This window comes from Opisthocomus hoazin, chromosome 5, assembly GCF_030867145.1.
Source record: "Opisthocomus hoazin isolate bOpiHoa1 chromosome 5, bOpiHoa1.hap1, whole genome shotgun sequence".
In the NCBI taxonomy this organism is placed as follows: Eukaryota; Metazoa; Chordata; class Aves; order Opisthocomiformes; family Opisthocomidae; genus Opisthocomus; species Opisthocomus hoazin.
The window spans coordinates 78748930-78768038 of NC_134418.1; the positions used below are offsets into that span (position 1 = coordinate 78748930).

General features: G+C 44.2%; 1 protein-coding gene across 1 annotated transcript; it reads left to right on the forward strand.

Annotated features, from left to right (window-relative positions):
* Window positions 1-10256: 10256 nt before the first annotated feature.
* SLC25A4 (solute carrier family 25 member 4) lies at window positions 10257-13038 on the forward strand. Its single transcript, XM_075421848.1, has 4 exons — window positions 10257-10464; window positions 10720-11206; window positions 11742-11882; window positions 12244-13038. Exons 1-4 carry the CDS (start codon window positions 10354-10356, stop codon window positions 12399-12401), a joined length of 897 nt encoding a protein of 298 aa, XP_075277963.1. The 5' UTR covers window positions 10257-10353; the 3' UTR covers window positions 12402-13038.
* The last annotated feature ends 6071 nt before the right edge of the window (window positions 13039-19109 follow it).

Consider the following 19109-nt stretch of genomic DNA (forward strand, 5'->3'; position numbering starts at 1 on the left):
TCTCTTAACAAAGCCCCTTAGCAGCGAGGAAGCTTGCCTGGAGAAAAAATAACATTTTTGCTAGCATAATCAAAGCACCTCAAATGAAAGAAGCTGTATCATAGAAAAGAACTCCTTTGCCAATGCAAACTGCATCTCCATAACGGAGAGGTGCACGTGTAGCACAGCCAGGGGTATGATTTTTTTCCCACAGTCTTGATCAACACAGCTACACTTCTAATAATGTTTGGTATGGAGCTGGCCTTAATTTGCCATTTTCTTGCAAAGTATAGAAAGATTAATACTTGAATTTATTATAAAAACATGTCTGGCATTATAACCAATGCTATTTGAATTATAATAACAATGTATTTGTGAACCATTTAATCAGCATGTAGGGTGAGAAGAAATTGATGATTCAGGCACTGAACAATATAATTTGTTCATTTCTCACTTACTTGAAAATCAGCTTGAATTTCTATTAAAATTGTTGTTGAAATAGCTGTTTCAAGTATGTGTAACAGTGACATTTACACTTAACGCCCGCAATTGTTTCTGTAATATAAAAATACGATTACCTTGTTTTGCTGTTGCAATGCAGGTTATCTGACTGAGCACAGAGCTGTGATTCACTTAAACATATATTGCTGCCAGAAATTGTTTCAGTTTGTCCGACAATATATGAAAATAAAACTACTGTCAGCAAGAAAGTTATGAACTAGTTCACAGAGGAAAGACTAATCTAAAGCACAATCACAAAATGGGAAAGTCTACAAAATATCTGAAGACAGGAAGAGGTAACAACTTGAGCAGGAGCTAACAATATTGACACTGTTATTAAAAAGAAAATTATTATATTATAATCGGATGTATTGTCAGAAATATCAGATAGAAATGAAATAAATCAGTTAAATTATTTCACTTAATTAAAATCTGTCAGCCTGAAACACCGGATTTTTGAAAGATAAAATATCCAGAACAGTAAAATGATACACAGAAGCAACTCAGCAAATAAAACCCAGAAGCAAAGACTACAAACATAAAAAGATCAACTAAAATAATTTTCTGAGACTGCAAAATTACTGCAACTCAAAGGACACTAAAAAATTAATTCAACAGAGCAAAGACCAAGTATTTTCATTATCCCATTAAGACTGGTATAAAAATAATGTTTGGCAAAGTAAGCATGAGCAAAACAGCAAGAAAAAAAAACCTAAAGAAAGCTATGAGATTCCCTCGTATACATTGATTTGCACTAATATTGTATCACTGATTCAAAAGGGTAATTACTGGTTTACATGAACATAAGAAGAAAGAACAGGTCCCTATAGCTCTAAGAAGAGGCAGGCAACTGAACAATGTGCAAGAGTCACCAGAGCCACGGAAAGCTGAAGGTGAGAGCCGTCAGTCCGCGTATTGCTGGAATGATGGGAACAATGTTGCACGACCTACTAGACATTCTTTCAACCCAAAAGATTTTCTGAAGAAGGGCATGTTGCAAACTTTGAGTCAGAAAAATCTATTTTAATACTTTTGCTTTTTAATAGCTTTGCTTTAGTAAGCTTTGAAAACATATCAGACCTACTTTCTAGGTCACGCAAATTAGGCAGGCGCATCTGAATTATGCATTCACACAAGCCAGTGTTTCTCCAGTTTGGAAACAAACACACATTTAAAAAGCCCATAAGGTGAGCAGGAGAACTAGGTGAAGAAGTCCTTTTCCTAATCAGGACGTAAAACAGTCAGCATGCTACTGATGAGAAACGTTACCCGCTAGCAGCAAGGAGAACTTTGATTTTGTGTTATGGAAAATGCAGAGGGCTTCAGCCTGTAACTCAGCTTTTCTCTGGTCACATACCTGCCCAGACGTTGTTGATCCTGTTCGCAGCTGTCATACCTTCCAAGAAATTGGTCAGTATCATGAGAAGCATATCTCAGAATGAACCGGAACATGTACAAAAGCGAAGTACAATTTTTATAATCTCTGGGCAATGATTTCAAAAACAAAAGCAAACTACTATCTCTAGGAAAACTAAGACAAAATATGATAGGAAATAGTAGATTTCAAGGTAGTAAGTAGGAGAATGAAGCTGAGTATGTATCACACACAAAGATTAGGACCCTGGAAATGCAGGCTTTCCTTGAGAAGTAAACCTTCTTGACTTTTCCTTTGTCCTGAAGGTCACAGTTTTTTAACAGCTGTTGTAGAGCAAAACAATCCCCAGATGTCATTTCTTCATGCAAAATGTATTCCAGCCAGAATTAAAAAAAAACAAAAAACAAACAAACCAAAACAACAAAAACAACAAAAAACCACCCCAAAAAACACCAGAGATCCTCTCAGCACGTATATTTTCCTGGAAGCCTGAAAATCACTGAATCCAAGAAGGGATATACTCTCCACCACATAATGACACATGTTTGGCAATGACTACAGAAATTATTTTCTGCAGAGATCTACATCAAAAGAAAAAGCACAATATTCCTTTCAGCTGCAAAGCAGGCTTTCAAATTCTGCTTTATGCTCGCTCTGAATATGCTTTACTGGTATTACTGGAATAAATAATGATCTTGACTTTTTATATTTTTGTCATAGCTTACATTGCCAGCTTACAATTTTGAGAAAACCTGTTAAATATTAGCCCAATTCTGATACCCTTACTTCGTTCCTTTCGTATTGCCTTCAGTGGGCCTTGCCCAGGAATGATGATTGGGCAAGGGCATGGTTCAAGTGTGGAGAAATTAATCTTGTAATAACAATGACATAGTGTGTGTAACACCATGCAGTTGTGCACTAATACTTGTAATGGAACATTACTAGGTAGCTGAACTGTACAAATTTATGCCAGTTAACCTTTCCTGTTTGATCCACAGCACCGCAAACCACCATGCATCAAACCAGACAGGAAACGGAACCAACCAAGCAATGAATGCTACCGTTCAAAGCTACCCTTTTTACAGCGGTCATCCAGATACAAAACCAGATTTCAGGATGTACATTACCCCATCTACCTACTTACAGGCATTTGAGTTGATTCCTACTTCATCCTCTACAGCTCTAAGCTGTGTTCCAGACTAGAACAGCAAACTGATGCCGCTGCTGATAAAATTCTCTCTGCTTCTGGCTCAGAGGAGAGGGATAGGAAATTAAAAAATATGTATAAGTGCATGTATGAGAGAGAGCAATCTGGCGAAACTGGGAAACCTGCATTCATGCCTCACTGCCACGTGCTAACAGAACGACCTTGAGCAAGTCAATTCACTTTTCTTTGCCTTTTCTTCCAAAATATAGTCTGAGGATAATGAGATAAACTTGATGTAAAAAATATATTTTCAAAAAAACAGTCAATAAATAGTAAATCAATTACTATGGAGTCTAAGAAGTCATTAATTTGCTTATATCCATGGCTTGGAAATTATCCACAACGACTCTGATTAATGAGTTTACCACAATCTCAGATGTGTACTGCTATGTTTGTGGCAAGAATGCATTAATTATCAAACAATGACCAGATGTTCTAGAGTACTGTAAATGTTCATGATAGCCTGTAGCATCCATTAGTTATTTACTGTAATGCACATCTGTGACATAAAACATGATTTTTGTCCTCAAGGTACGTTGAGACCTATGAGGAAAAATTACTTGAGTTCTAAATCTCAGCAATATTGTTATTCTCTCTGTCTACAGTGTATCAAGTGTTTACTGTATGGACCTATGGAGAAGCAAAATTAATTTCACAGTGAAGACTGTGATTTCAACTCTTCAGACAACTCCTGTAACAGGAATTAGCGCTTGACTATTTAACTCAAAGCAGTTTTGTCAGACCTGATATTGCAGCAGAATTAAACAAGAAAGTAAGGTTCCGAAAACTGTGTGAAATAAACTACTGACAAGGAACCAAATCCTGCAGGGTTAGTGCTTGGTTTGTTTCCTTTCTCCCTGAGTCCCCACGCCACGCTCTTCCCAGTGACCTTTGCCTTTTCCTCCACTACCTCAAAGCAGCCACTAGTGAAGTCAATGAAGCACTGAAAATTGAAAACATTAATTAACCTTGGGTTCATTGCTTTCACCAGGGCGCTCCTTAACACGGCAGAAATCATTTAGTCAACACATACGCTTTCATTACTAGTTCAGTCAAAAGGGAATGTCAAAAGTAAAACATGCCTGGCCACACACCTGCACGGTGGAGAAACCAGCCAACGGAGACTAGAGAGACCTTGTCTAACCTGGTTAACCCTGCTCGGGGGCTACTCCTGCACACTGCTCCCCCTGCCCTCTTGCCGCAGCTTATTTCTGCAGTCCTCTAATTTTCTCTCCCTACCTAGCCTGGTTTTCTCTCTCCCTTTTTACTCCTTCTGTGCATCCCTCTTGCATCTTAAATAACCTTCCTGAGGCACAAATCTGAGCTTTACCTCTCACTCTGTCTCCTTTTTGCCCTTAGTGACATTTTGCACACCTCCACCTCTCCGTCACCACTCTCTCGAGATTTTACCATTGCTCACTCCTTCCTTCTTGCATTCTCTTTCTGTCCTTCTGCCCACTCCACTCCCCTGCCTTCTCTTCACTTGCTGCCTCTGGAAGATACACTTCAAGTATTTCCTACAGTGTCCACACATTCCAGATCCCCTTGCCTGACTCTCCCTCTGCAGCTTCAGCCTCTTACAGAGACCTCCGTTTCTCATCCCACCCCACCCCTCACTCACACAGGGCTGCCCTCGCCATCCCCATCGCTTTTTATCTGCTTTTGAGCAACAGCTCAGCTCTTTTCCCCTCTGCAGGACTGTCAGCCAGCCAGCCAGCCAGCTCCTCCTTCTCAGCCTTCCTCTGCCATTTCAGCTGACTCTCTTCCTTTCCTCACAGTTTCCCATACTGATCCTCAGGAAGCTCCAAGCTCCACGCTGATGTCCTTGCTGATGCCCTGCAGCAGACACCCGTATGCCTGCTTGCCCTGGTCTGTTCACTTCAGCTGCAGCCCTCAGGGTCCCACGCCCTGCAAGGGCCATTCCTTTGACGTGGTCTGCAGCAACCGCTGCTGTGTCCCTGATCTCTGCTGTCCCACGCTTCCTCTCTGACCTGCTCCCTCGCCTGCCACGTCCTCCCTCATGTCCTCTCATTTGCTCTTTCCACGAATTTCATCTCATCGGACTGATAAAATCCCACCTAATCTCAGCCCTCTTCTTCCTGTCTCTTCTTGGTTAATTGTCTCCCCTTCCAGCTGTGCCATCGTCCTAACCTTTCCTCCTACATTTCCAACTGAAGACCTGGCTGCCTTTCCCCTCTTTTAATGCACTTCTCAAACGCTCTCTTTCCAAACACCTTCTGCATAAATCCTTCCTAAGGAAAATATTAATCTGACACTGCTCACCCACCGCAAGTCTCTATTCCTTGTGTCATGTGTTCGGCATTATTTTTTCTTTCCTTTCCTACTTTTCCACTCCATGCTTGTCCTGTAAAAACTTTCATCCACTTCCTCGCTTTCCTTCTGAAATTTTGACCTTCCTCCAACTCCTTGTTCTCACATTACAGACACAGTCCAATAAAAAACCGTATTTCATGTGCAGTCCCACTGCTATTCCCTCCACTAACATTTCCCTCCTCAATGTGCTGCTTACACTAACTGTCCAGTTTGCCTCCTCTCCAGCTCAACACAGGCTCCTCTCTAAGCCAGATAACACCAATATCCAGCTAAAATTACCCTCACTAATATCTGCCCAAGACAAAACTCAGAATCCACACTCCTTCTTGATTCTTCTTGATCATCTCTGTCACTACCAACCCTGTCATTTCTCCTCAGCTCTCACCCCATTCAGTCTCCTTGGGCTCTCTTACTCTCTTCCTACTTGTAAAATTGCTATTTTAAGATAAATAGCTGCGTCTGCTGCTTCCTCTATGTCCTAGGAAACCCGCTACTGTTTCATGTCTCTTTTCCCTGTATATTTTGCACTCTTCCCTCCTGCACAGGCACAAATATAGCTGTTATTCCCGTTGTGGTGATTCAGATCCAACTTTCCTGCATCAACGCTGTCTTCTCTAAAGTCTAGCTAAAAACCTGAGCAGTCCATGAAGCATCTCCTCAGTACCGATAAAACCAAGTGAGTTTAGTCTTTCCTTAGTTCTCCATCCTTCCTGCTGCTTGCTTTCTTCATCACGATGGATCCCTCTCTAAGCCTGTCATTGGGTATCCATCTCTGACTTGGATCTCCTCCTAGAGTCTCACACATCAGCTGCAAATCCTGCTGATCCATCCTATATAACAAGGCTGAAATGTGTTTCTTTCTATCCATTCATATAGATAATGCTTTGATTCAAGCTCTCGCCACTTCACTGACAATGTTTCTTTTTTTCTGGTCTGAAAAGTGCTGTCTTACAATCCTATTACACATCTAGACCACGGTGCATAGACCTAACACCCCATCTTTACCATATGATCCCTATCTTTGTGTCTTTCCACTGACTAACGGTTCTCCATCACATCAAGGATGAGCAACCCTTGCTTATTCTTACAGCCCTGCATGGCCTAGTGTGAAAATGTTGGCTCACACCTACGGCCAAATCAATCAGACCATTAAATTAATCTTCATTATTTATTGCTTACATTTTCAAACTGTGACTTTTTTGCCTTCTTCCATGCTTTTCCGCTTACTTAGGAGGAATTGACCACAAACACAAACCAATCTCATACAAGGAGAATTCACCATAACCCTACAAATCTTTCCTGAAAAAAAATCCCAAACATATTTCTTCTTGGTATCTTGCCAATACACCGTCTGCTGACCACCGTCCATGCTGAGGGTCAGGATGCTCTGACGGATTCCTCGTGCTCCCCCTCGTGTCTGCTCTCAGACTGCTGGCTTTTGGGAAAAAGCTTTATTCATTTTATGTCTGGCCTAGGCTCAGCACTAGGGTTCCCAGTGTCTTGGAAATGGAAATAAACAAGGGTACACCATACTTTGTAAAAATTGATCTCCTGTAGTGCTTCAGGCTGGCCATTCACACATAAAAGCACAATGCAGTCAGTCACTAATCTCTTTTGAAAATGTAGATCTAGGTTATTATTATTAGGGCAGAATTTTCAGGAATAAATTCCAGTGTCTTTATGCCATGTCAACAGTACAGAGCACCCACAGACTCAGCCTAAAAGCCAGCTAATCCTTCCCAAGCTGCAAACATCTAAGGACGATGAGGTTTAACTGCTGCCTTTCAATAATTCAGAAAGGAAAGCCTGCGTTTACAAAATCATTTTAACCATTTCTCCACGAAAGTAACTGTTCTGAACATAAAACACCAAACACCGAGTAACTGCATGAAAAGTTACTTTCACCTTTTTTAATGGCATTTCCAGCTAGTGGGAATGCTTATCCTCAAATTTAATGGTACTCGTTGAGTCAGCAATAAGTTCCTTACAGGATACATTTGAACTCCTACAATAAGTAGCATAAAAAGCCTCATGGTCATACATAGCAAAGATCCAAAACAGGCATTTGGAGAAAAAATCAAACAGATGAAGAATAACCCTTAGAGTAGCAGACACATGTCCTGGTCCAGCCCTGCCCTTGTTAAAATTGTTTGGAAAGCAAATATCTCCTGGAAATAGACATCTGGGCTCAGGGAAGGGAGAGCAGAAGCAGAAAAAGTGGCTATTCACTTTCTGTGCACTGCTTTCTTTAAAAACTGGCAGTCATGAGTAAATAGCATTAGTGCTACAGAAATACCTATTAAACCAAAGAGGCTCTGTGGAGTGTGATGATGATGCACAACAGTAACTTCAAGAACTAACTGGAATTCTTACGATAAAGACTTTATTAAAATGTAATTTAAAAAAAACAATTTAAATGAGCTAAAAAAATTTCACTTAAAAAAAAAGCAACTTGAATTAGCTAAACCAAAGATGGTGGGAGAGGGGCAGCCAAAAGACGCTTTCAGGCTGAACACCCCCTCCCCCCAGTCTCACTCCAGGCCCCCTGCTCCCCGCCCTCCCCAGCAGCACCCCACTGCCACTCTCCCACCTCTCACTCACCACACTTCAGTCAGCAAGGCACTGGCTGACACCTGAGTGCGTGCACTGTGGAGACCTTATCAGTCTGGACGGTCGGGCAGCAACTGCGACCATCACCATCCCACGGGGCTGCGTGAAACCAGCAGCAGAAGCCCTGAGATGTTACAGGGCTATTTACCTTCCTGTGAAAAGAGCAGACACCAGATCTGGTGAGTGAAGTATGAGGAAAAAGGAAAGGTCAAATGTACCGGGCAGCTACATAAGTTAAACAATAATCCCCTCAACTCACAGCCTAATTCTAGGGATCCCCTACGCTTCCTGCCTGCACCTACTTTCAGTCCTTGCTCGGGGAAAAGGTCTCTTCAGGGGGCCCCTCTTCCCCTTTCTTAGAAGCTGGGGAAAGGCTCCATCTGTTCAGGATGGCCAGGGTGCAAAGGGTGCTCCTAAAGTTAAAGCTGTCACCTGCTTCCAGAGCTGAGGTTCATGAGAAGAGACCTTTACCTCAACAGATCTAAGGGCAGCAGAGGGCAAGAGAGACGGGGGATCATGTTTACAGTTTCATTGACTCGTGCTAACACGTCAGTGAAAAGAGATTTGCTGTCCTGAAGAGAATGTCTCTTTGTGGAATGGCCAATCTTTTAGCACCTACATTAAGATGAATCCTATTTCCATTATTGATACCGTATTGCCCTATCAAAGCAGACCTCATTACCCTACACATTCCTCAGCAGAACATCGTCCTAGGGGCACATCTGAACGCCTTTTTAAGGCAAACTCCCAGGCATGCATCTACAACTTGCTGCGTTGGCTTTCATGCAACTATTCCACACAATAAAGTCACCCAACAGTCAGCCATAAGCTCTTGCTTTCCTATGGGGACCAGCCAGAACGAAGAGATGAGCAACAGGGAAACTAGTGAGGGAGCCACGTCATCTTCATTTGGGGCTAGAATGTTTCCCTCAGAACCGCACGCTGAACGTAGGCAGGGTTTCACTATGGCCGTTACTCTTCCCTCACATCTGGTGCGAGTCCAGCAACTTGAGCGTGCCTGGGCACGTGCTTCCTGGTGTCCCTTCCCCTCCCTCCCTCCTTCAGAGGGGACCAACTGCCACTGGGGTGTTCAAAGACCTCAATGCCTGCAAGTTTGCACAGCGTACCGAACACGAAGCGGCTCTCTGTCCTCGAGCTGGAGAGGTCTAGCCTGTTTCTGGCTCCCCAGTTCAAGAAAGATGAGGAGCTACTGGAGAGAGTCCAGCGGAGGGCTACGAGGATGGTGAGGGGACTGGAACATCTCTCCTACGAGGAGAGGCTGAGGGAGCTGGGCTTGTTCAGCCTGGAGAAGGCTGAGAGGGGACCTAATAAATGTTTATAAATATCTGAAGGGTGGGTGTCAGGAGGATGGGACCAGACTCTTTTCAGTTGTGCCCAGTGACAGGACAAGGGGCAATGGGCACAAACTGAAGCACAGGAAGTTCCGTCTGAACATGAGGAAGAACTTCTTCCCTCTGAGGGTGATGGAGCCCTGGAACAGGCTGCCCAGGGAGGTGGTGGAGTCTCCTTCTCTGGAGATATTCAAGACCCGCCTGGACAAGGTCCTGTGCAGCCTGCTGTAGGTGACCCTGCTTCGGGAGGGGGGTTGGGCCAGATGACTCACAAAGGTCCCTTCCAACCCCGAACGTTCTGTGATTCTATGTTCTGTTTCTAGCTACCGACGCCCGTGAGCACCACACCGCCCGCCACCTCCCGAGGTGACCACACGCCGCTGGCGACATCTGTGGCAGGCAGGGCACGACACCCACACCACAGCGCCTGCTCGGCACCCGTCCTCCCCTCACCCTTCGCGCTGTGACTCCGCGCACACAGTGTCGGGGATTGACGCGCTCTCGCTTCGTCGAGCTCACTTCGGACACCAGGCGGGCGGCTGGCCGCACCCCGACCCCTGAGGAGACAGCTTTCAGCCCCCCCGCGCCAGCCTCCGGCCTGCACGAAACGGTAAACGTCGCCCGAGGTGCTCCTGCCAGCTTCCTTCGTCCCCCCCGCGCCTCCCGGGAGCTATTAATACAGCGGGCACATGCTCTGACACCGCGTTCCCCGGCAGCCACCAGATAACTTTAATTTGCCCTTTAAACGTCCCCGGCCCGCCGGCCCTCGCGCGCCCGCTGCCCCGCGCCCCCCGGCGGGGGCGGGCCCGCGGGGGTCCCAACCAATGCCCGCGCCCCGGGGGGACACCTCCTCCTATCGCGAGAGGCGCGGGCTATAAGAGGGGCGGCGGGGGTGCGGGGGCCATTTGGCCGGCGGAGCGCGGGGGCGGCCGGGTGGGGGGGTGCGCGGCTCATTGGCTGTCTCCGGGCAGGGAGGTGTCGGACCGGCTCCCGGCATGGGTGACCAAGCGCTCAGCTTCCTCAAGGACTTTTTGGCGGGCGGGATCGCCGCCGCCATCTCCAAGACGGCTGTCGCCCCCATCGAGAGAGTGAAGCTGCTGCTGCAGGTGAGGAGGCGGCGGGGGTCGGGGAGCGGCGCGGCGGGCGGGCGGGCGCCGGCCGGCGTGACTAAATATGGGAAGGAGCTCGGCCGGCTCCGGTTACGCGGGAGCTGCCCGGGCCCTTCGGCAACCGCCTCGGGGGAGCGGGAGCCGGGCCAGGCGGCGGGGCAAGGCCGCGTCCCTGCCCTTCAGCGGGCAGCCGTCGGGGTCACCCCTGCAAGCGTCCCCTCTTTCTACCCGTCCCACCTCTCCTCCGCGCAGGTCCAGCATGCCAGCAAGCAGATCACGGCGGAGAAGCAGTACAAGGGCATCATCGACTGCGTAGTCCGCATCCCCAAGGAGCAAGGCATCATCTCCTTCTGGAGAGGCAACCTGGCCAATGTCATCCGGTACTTCCCCACCCAGGCCCTCAACTTCGCCTTCAAGGACAAGTACAAGCAGATCTTCCTGGGGGGAGTGGACAGGCACAAGCAGTTCTGGCGCTACTTCGCGGGGAACCTGGCGTCTGGGGGCGCGGCGGGAGCCACCTCCCTCTGCTTCGTCTACCCGCTGGATTTCGCCAGGACCCGGCTGGCGGCCGATGTGGGCAAAGGAGTCAGCGAGAGGGAGTTCACTGGGCTGGGCGACTGCATCATGAAGATCTTCAAGTCTGATGGCTTGAGGGGCCTGTACCAAGGATTCAATGTGTCTGTCCAGGGCATCATCATCTACAGAGCAGCCTATTTTGGGATTTATGACACGGCCAAGGGTAAGAAGTGCATGGAGAAGTGACCGGGAAGGGAAGATCTGTCCAGTAAAGGCACTCTAGGGCGCTTGGCAGGAGAAGGACAGGCAGGGCTTGGCTCAGCACCAGTTGAGGGTGCTAGTGCTAGAATATGCATGGGTGTTTCTGAAGTGCATTCCTGCCTCCCTTGGCTTGCTGCTCTGAGCAAGAGCCTTGGGTTTGCAGTGTCTTTTCAGACACTTTCCAGTTTCTTCCTTTGTCTTAAGGCTTGTGCAGATGGGCTTGTGTGGCAGCTTGTGATGCAAGCCCGGGAGGGTTCTGCAGGAGAGACCTTTGGGTCAGGGAGCACGAAGAGGGCTTAGATCCCCAAATCCAACAGTCCTATTAACTTGTTTCACTCATAGTACCTGTTACTAGTCAGATATGGATGGAGGGCGAAGTTGCAGGCTTGACTGAGTGACTCCTGGGGGGGGAGGGTGGGTGACTGTTCCTTCCACAGCAGTCTTTCCCCCAGCCCTTTGCCTCTGTACTGACTCTGCTCATTTGTTCCTGGTGGCAGGTATGTTGCCTGATCCAAAGAATGTGCATATCGTAGTGAGCTGGATGATTGCCCAGACTGTCACTGCAGTAGCAGGGCTGGTTTCTTACCCTTTTGATACCGTGCGACGTAGGATGATGATGCAGTCTGGGCGAAAGGGAGGTAAGAATAAGTGCTCCTATGGTGTTCTGGTAGCAGAAAGTATCTGTTACATTGAGATATGATGGGAGATGCTGGGTATTTTTTGTCTCGTGGAAAACTAATGACCTTCTCATTGGAATCACGAAAAAAAAAAGGCAATGGGAAATGCATTGCTGGTTGTTTCTGTCATGTTCACTTAAGAGGCTGAGAGTTGATTTGGTTTGATTTCCATGTGGAGAATTAAAATTTGTCTTCAGAAATTGATTACTTAATTTTAAATTCTTGCCTATAGTTTGCTTACTCCTTGTTCTAAACATGTGAAAGTTGAAACAGACTTGCTGTGTAACTTCAAGCCTTCTGACCTTTATGTCTGTTTCCACAGCGGATATTATGTACAAGGGCACAATTGATTGCTGGAAGAAGATAGCTAAAGATGAAGGATCCAAAGCTTTCTTCAAAGGTGCCTGGTCGAATGTGTTGAGAGGCATGGGCGGAGCTTTTGTATTAGTACTTTATGATGAAATTAAGAAATACGTCTAAAACAACATAGTAATGTAGTTCAATTGTTCTCAATCAACTTATTAAAAAATATGCTTTCGTGATGTAATGGACAACAAAATATTTCCTAGGGAAACAGAATAAAATTTGAGTCGCATACCTGGTTGAGATGAGGATGCATTAATTTAAAAATTGTTCATAACATCACAGTTACATTTTGTATGAAAATTCCTCCAACATTTGTATTGGAACTTGTGTATATATTATACTTCAAATTTCAGGTAATACATTTTGTCTAGAGACAAGACTTGGGTAGTCTATACCTAGTTTAAAATCCAGTATTGTGAGCAAGTGATGTCTCTAGCTACCCAACAGCATATTTATAATGAATTAAAATGTTTTCTTCAAAAGCTGTATTTTTTTAATATGACAAGTGAAAAGCACGTCTGAAAACATAAACTATATGAAAGCACCAGGCTGAGTTCCTAACTTCAGCCTCTTCACTAGCAAATTACACAATCACATGGTTGAAACCATAATCTGATTTTTCAAATGTACTTTGTAGGATATGGAAATAGCATTCAAAAATTCCCTGTATTTTCACAAAGCAAAAAGTTGTCTGTTCTGATGTTCAATTGAACTAAAACTGAAGTCATGAAATAAATTAATATATTAATGACCCTCTTCCTCTTTTCAGTACACTGAACACATTACATGTCCTTTAAAGTGATGTGCTAATCAGCACACTATTAGTGGCTGTCTGATACTGCCTAAGCCTCTGAAGTTTTTCAGCAGAGCTTTGGGTAGGTGGAATGATTGATAATTCTGCAATAGCAAAACCAAGTGGATTCAGCTTGAGGGTGCTGCAACCAGTTGTCTTGCAGATAAACTACCATACAGTCTTAGCTGCTGTGATAATTCATTTATATTAACCTAACTGAGGTAAGTGTGTTTTCATTTGATAGAGAAGTCATTGCTGCTTGTTTTCCTTGAAAAAGTATTCTAGAATGGAATAGTTCTGAGTTATTTTAATAACTGTACTTGCAACTACACTATCATTAACAACTTGAGCTATTAATTACCAGTGAGATCATAACATGCTCAGTACAGAGCTTTTAAACTTCAGATGCTGCATGGTTGTGAACTCATTGAAGAGTAAGCTCTCTAATTAAGCAAGGGAGGGAAAGGGAGTTGTGTCCATTTCACTGGTTCAGTTGGACTACATATAAACAAATGTTTGTTATGTATCCACCTGGGAAAATGAGTAAGATTAAGCAAATAATACTCAAGTATGCTTTTATTTCAGCTGCATCTTTTACTACATATGTAGAAGTAATGTGCCCTTGTGGATTTCTGATAAAAATTCTGGAATGCCTGTCATTTCTAGTGCCTTGGGTAAAAAAAACCCTGTGGAAACATAAATGTTGGAATTGCACTAGCTGTACTTGAAGGTAAAAGGCTGACTAGTTACACAGCTGGCAATTTCCACATTGAATATAAACTGCGGAGTAGATGATGTCTGAGCTAGAACTGATGAGTGGACAGTATTGCTCTAGTGAAGGGGTTATCACTGCCTGAGAGGGGACATTCTTGATGGTACTGTCACTGCTGTAAGCTGTCTTTCCCTGACACCTGGTCTCACAGCACTGCTGCTGTGCATGCTGGAGTGATTCAGTACACAAAAGCAAGCCACTCCAAAGAGTATTATCATCTGCTCTGGGAGAATAGATTACTCTGGAGCATAAGTGGAACAAGTTTCCCAAAATGAATGTATTTGTGGACACTGCCCTGGTTAACATTGCACATGTCTGTCACAGAGCTGTCCAGTTACTCTCGTGGATGCTTATGCTATGATTTTCATATTTGAGTATGCAGATAAGATCTCCTGATTAACCATTTTTGTGAGTAGCAGTAAATGGAGAGCTAAGAGAGTCACATTTTGATCAGTTTTAAGTTCTGTGCTTTGGCTTCCAGTTACCCTTTTCCTATATTTGAGATTAATTTATTGTCAGATGCGGATAGTCCTAGCTCTGTCACTTAGTGAGATGGGCTGTGTGTGTCTGCTACAGCTTGAGACCAGCAGCTCTGTTCTCCCTAAAGGCAGGTACAAGCTACCACAACAGTATTTGGAAGCAACAACTATCCACCTGAAGAACTGAAGCATTTGGGGAAAAAAATTGGTCCAAAAATAACCATCGATTTTTAAATTACCTAAATTTGTTTTTTGTCTCATGAAGATAGTATCTCAACCTGGCCTGATTGGTTCATCTCCCTTCTTTCATGGTCACTATCTTAGACACTTTTCTAGATACCTGGCCTGTTTTTTTTTCCCAGTAGTAAATAAATAAGTTTGCAACCTGTTGAACCATTAAGTCTGTAAAGAAAAATCTTGCTACTCTTTTCCAGAGTGCTTATTGCAGTAGTCTTAGGTAAAAGCTTTATCTGCCTGCTTCTTTTCCTGTTCTCCTTCCTCCACACCTTCTTAACGGTTCCTTATGAGAAGCCTGCTAATGCAGTGCAACTGTTGATTTCACATTTATCTCCCTGACAAGGTTGCATATGGCATTTGGGTGTTTTAGAGGAGATCTGAGTTGGCTACAAAGATACCGGAGACAATGCCAGATTGTAATACACGGAGGTATCACACCTTGGGGGGAAGCGTACGTGTGCACAAGCAGAAACAAATTTAAGAGGATGCAAAAGAAACTTCAGATGAAGGTAAATGAAAGAAGTTACTATATTCCAGAAAAAAAAAGGCAAAGGAGGAGTAAAGGCTATTAAAAAGGAGAATGAGGAATATCAATGCAGAAAAATTCCACAGGGAGAAGAGACATTACCTGAAATGTATGGAAAACAGGTAAACAGCTCCTTATTTCTGCTTGCATGCTTCTGCACATGCACACCTGTGGCAGGTTCCAGGCGGTAGCCTCTGTAAAGATCCTTGGAGTAAGAGTTTGAAACTGTCAATGAAATAACCATGCACCGGAAAGCAGCTCTGCACTGAGTCTGTGGCGCTCAGAGTAATGCTTGCTGGAAGTGTAACCTAAAATCCAGCCATCAGCTCTGCAAAGCTGGAAAACAGATGACTTTGTGCATAGTCTCCCATTGCTGCTTGAACTCCAGTCAAATGAACCTTGGTTGTGACAGCGAATTGATACCACTGCCCCATCCTTTTGTACCTTTGAAGGAGCTCGTCACAGACAAACTATGCAGGCAGAAGCCTGCATCAAAACCATTCTACCCTTATATCTCACACTTCAACTCTGGGAAACCTGCCCTGAGTAGCCTAGTAATATATCCTACTAATACAGAAAGACAAAGCCCACCTACCATGCAGCATACACTGTACTGCCTGGCTCTGAAAGGACACTACCTGGGGAGGGAACTGAGGTACACCAATCTTTTGGATGAGATGAAGTGAGGAACTTCCGTTGAGTTTGAAAGATAAACCTGTCTCTAAAGAACACAGGCTACTGCAAAGAGTGGAGGGGGACAATCTATGACAGCAGACTGAACCTTCCCTACCTTTCTGAAGGTGATAACCTCCACTCTCTGCCCTATGCCTGTCATGGAAGAAGCAGCCATCACTTCTTTAAAAGCCATAGGGAAAAGTTTAAGACATGGTGAGAAGCCTAGCAGAAGGAAAAAGCCTTGCCAAGTTGTTAGAAAAACAGAAGAACATTCAGTTCTGCCCCAGTTATGGTCATTGGATCATCTCAGCTGGAGACAGAGTCCCACTACCCAACCAAGCATGTAAGGAAAATAAGCACCATGCCCCAGGTGGCAAATCTCAGCCACCTGTGTGCCCCTTGTGAAGCCCCTCTCACTTTAAACCAGAAAAATCTCTCGATAGCTTGTTCTAGTCCCAAGAGCCACTGTGTGGAGAGAACTGAGACCTGTCGTTTTTGTTCTGAGCTCTGACTACATATAACATGGTGGAGAGAACTGTGATTTTTGTACACAATCAGAGCCCAGAACAAGAGTCATGGAGCTCTGTAGTGAATAACGCAGGTGGTCCTGGAACCAGAAGTGACAGCTACAAGGATCGTTGTTGCCAAATGCTGTCTCATCTTGGCTAGGAGAATTACCAGGAGACATATGGCAGCTTTCTTGACCAAGGCATTAGAACCATGCATCCTGAAGACAAACCAGGTCTGTATCTCAAGCATTAGCAATCCCTGCCAATATCTGAAACAAGATGACCTCAACATAATTTCAGTCCTGGAAGATGGCTCCACGTGCAGCTCTATTTCTGTATTTCCTCATTCATCAGGTGACAATGACATGGTTCATCCACTATTTTGCTCAAGACTTTGAGCAGGTAAACACCACAAAGAGGTACTCAGTGTACTGGGTTCATAAGACAGACCACTTTGGTGCCAAAGGAGCCTTTTCTTCTCCCTCACCATTTGGCTTGTTGACACATCACTGTGTCATCACCTGCATATGATGGCCATGACTGCACAGCCAGAAGGCTTGATGTAAGTCACTGCCCTCATCTCCATCACACTGATGTGCAGGCTGTGCTCCAGGGAAAACCACAAGCTCTCATCTGCCAGATGACTACACAAAGCTGCCCAGGTTGGGAAGGCAGGAAATTATTTTTTGTCTATTGACCATGGAAAACAAGGAAAAGCACTGGGATAAAAATGTTACTGGTGATCTGTTAGAACAAAGCCTCTTGGGCTTTTTACAGGGGTTTATCCTAAACTCATTAGATGACAATCGGGAAAATATAGTCCAATGTATATATGTCATGGAAGACATATAAATCCAGCCAGCCATTTGATTTAGTCAGATAAAGCTTTATCTGAGTGGCAGGACGACAGCAGAGATGCCTCACAATCTTCAGTAAAGACTGTAAGCAATCTGATAGAAGACAGGCTCTGGCACAGGGAAAAGCTTATACATTCCATGTAAGGAACGGCCTTGTGTGATTCTTCCAAATTAGCTTGGGTCTCTTAGGTTTGCTGAGCTCTAAAGAATTCAGCAGTCTGCTTGGGACAATGCTCTTCACATGTCGGGGGGATCATCACTGTCTCTTCTTCTCACATAGTCCATGATCTAACTAGGGCCTTCTGCAAGACCTTTGGTATGGTAGAAAGACGACACAGCAGAACCCTGTCCTGCAAGAAACACGGCCCACGATGAGGCAGGGACACTTCCAGAGCAAACACATGACAGGCACCGCAGCCCATTTCTCCTAGCAGTGAGATCAACACGCCAGTGCCAGCACCCAAACCGGCAATCCTGTCACTTCAGCAGGGAGACCGGCTCCTACCTGAAACCGTGTGGCAAACCAGTGTGGCAGTTCGCTTTGAAGAGGAAGCAAAGCAGCTTGCACTTTTCTTTCAAAGAGGTTTTCAGGGTGGTGGGGGGAGGGAGTAGATAAGAACAAAGTGGCAGCTTACAAAAAAGACAGGAAAAAAGCCTAACAGAAACAGGATTTTTTGCTATAAAAATCCTGATGAGATTATCTGACTTAATGAAGGCTTGTCAGTACGGCTTATTTTGAAAAGCCCACAAAGTCACTAACGGATAAAGAGTATGAATGAACAAACTGATTCTTTGCATTTTCCTCCACTACAGGTAGCACAAAACACTTCTCTCATGACTTCCTTTACATGTTATTACCAATTCTGAAAATCAGAAAGAAGCCACTTCAATGACAACTAATGTTAAATATTTAATTTCTTATGATTTACAAAAATGACATACAAAATTGACAGTCTTCCATACCAAAGTTAAATAAAGTAAGATGAAGAGATTAAAAGTAATTGATTTTGTGAATTCCTTCACAGAAAAAAAATTATCATATGAACATTCAAAAGTAAACCATGACCCTGATATTCACATTCAAGGACAAAAATCTTTAAATAGTGAATAATTTTAATTAGCACAATAGTACAAATAAATACAGCAGCACTATGCAAAAAATTCCTTATTGTCCCTATCAATGAATAACTGCAATAAAAATCTGTTTGCGACAATGCTGCTTTAAGTTCAAATATTGTCAAACAGCTAAATTTCATCCGCAGGTCACCAGGTGCAGAAGCTCTGCCAAACTATCACACAGGACCAAGTAAAAAGTTTGTTACAATGCAGAATACCTGAAAGCCTAAGGCCTCATGCAAGCACAAGCAAAAAATAAGACACTTTTCCTTTTCATAGGGGTAAGACCCAGCATTACTGAATACAGCTTTTTTTCTTTGTGCATAATACAAAGAGATCTCCTGTATCTCTCCTGGGAAGAAGCTGGGGAAGCAAGCAGGGTTCCTGCAATATCCATGGACAGTGGCATAACAATTTATGCTCTTTATAAGACTACAATCCTACAAAATAAGCTCACTGAAAGTTTGCCTTTATGTATAGAAATAAAGCATACCACCTACTATTTGCAATTACTAATTCCATTAAATTTTGTTCCCCTTGTAAATGGATGTTGCTACTGAAGCTTATCTGACACTACTACAAATATTTGGTATGAACGTGACATTAAAAAACAGGTTTAGAAACATAACAAGATCTTCTGTTTTCTACTGTCTTTTTTTTTTTTTTCAAAATCATGGTTAGTAGTCACTCTCAAAATCAAGTTTCCTGCAGCTCGTGTTTGTATCTCCCCACTGAGAAGGGCAAGGATCTGCAAAAGCAGGGCCATGAAATATTTCCCTTGCTTAGTATTCTCTAGCTTGAGAGGTAACTACAACTCACTCTTGTTTAGAGTGAATCTGAAACCGTTGTGCGCTTCAG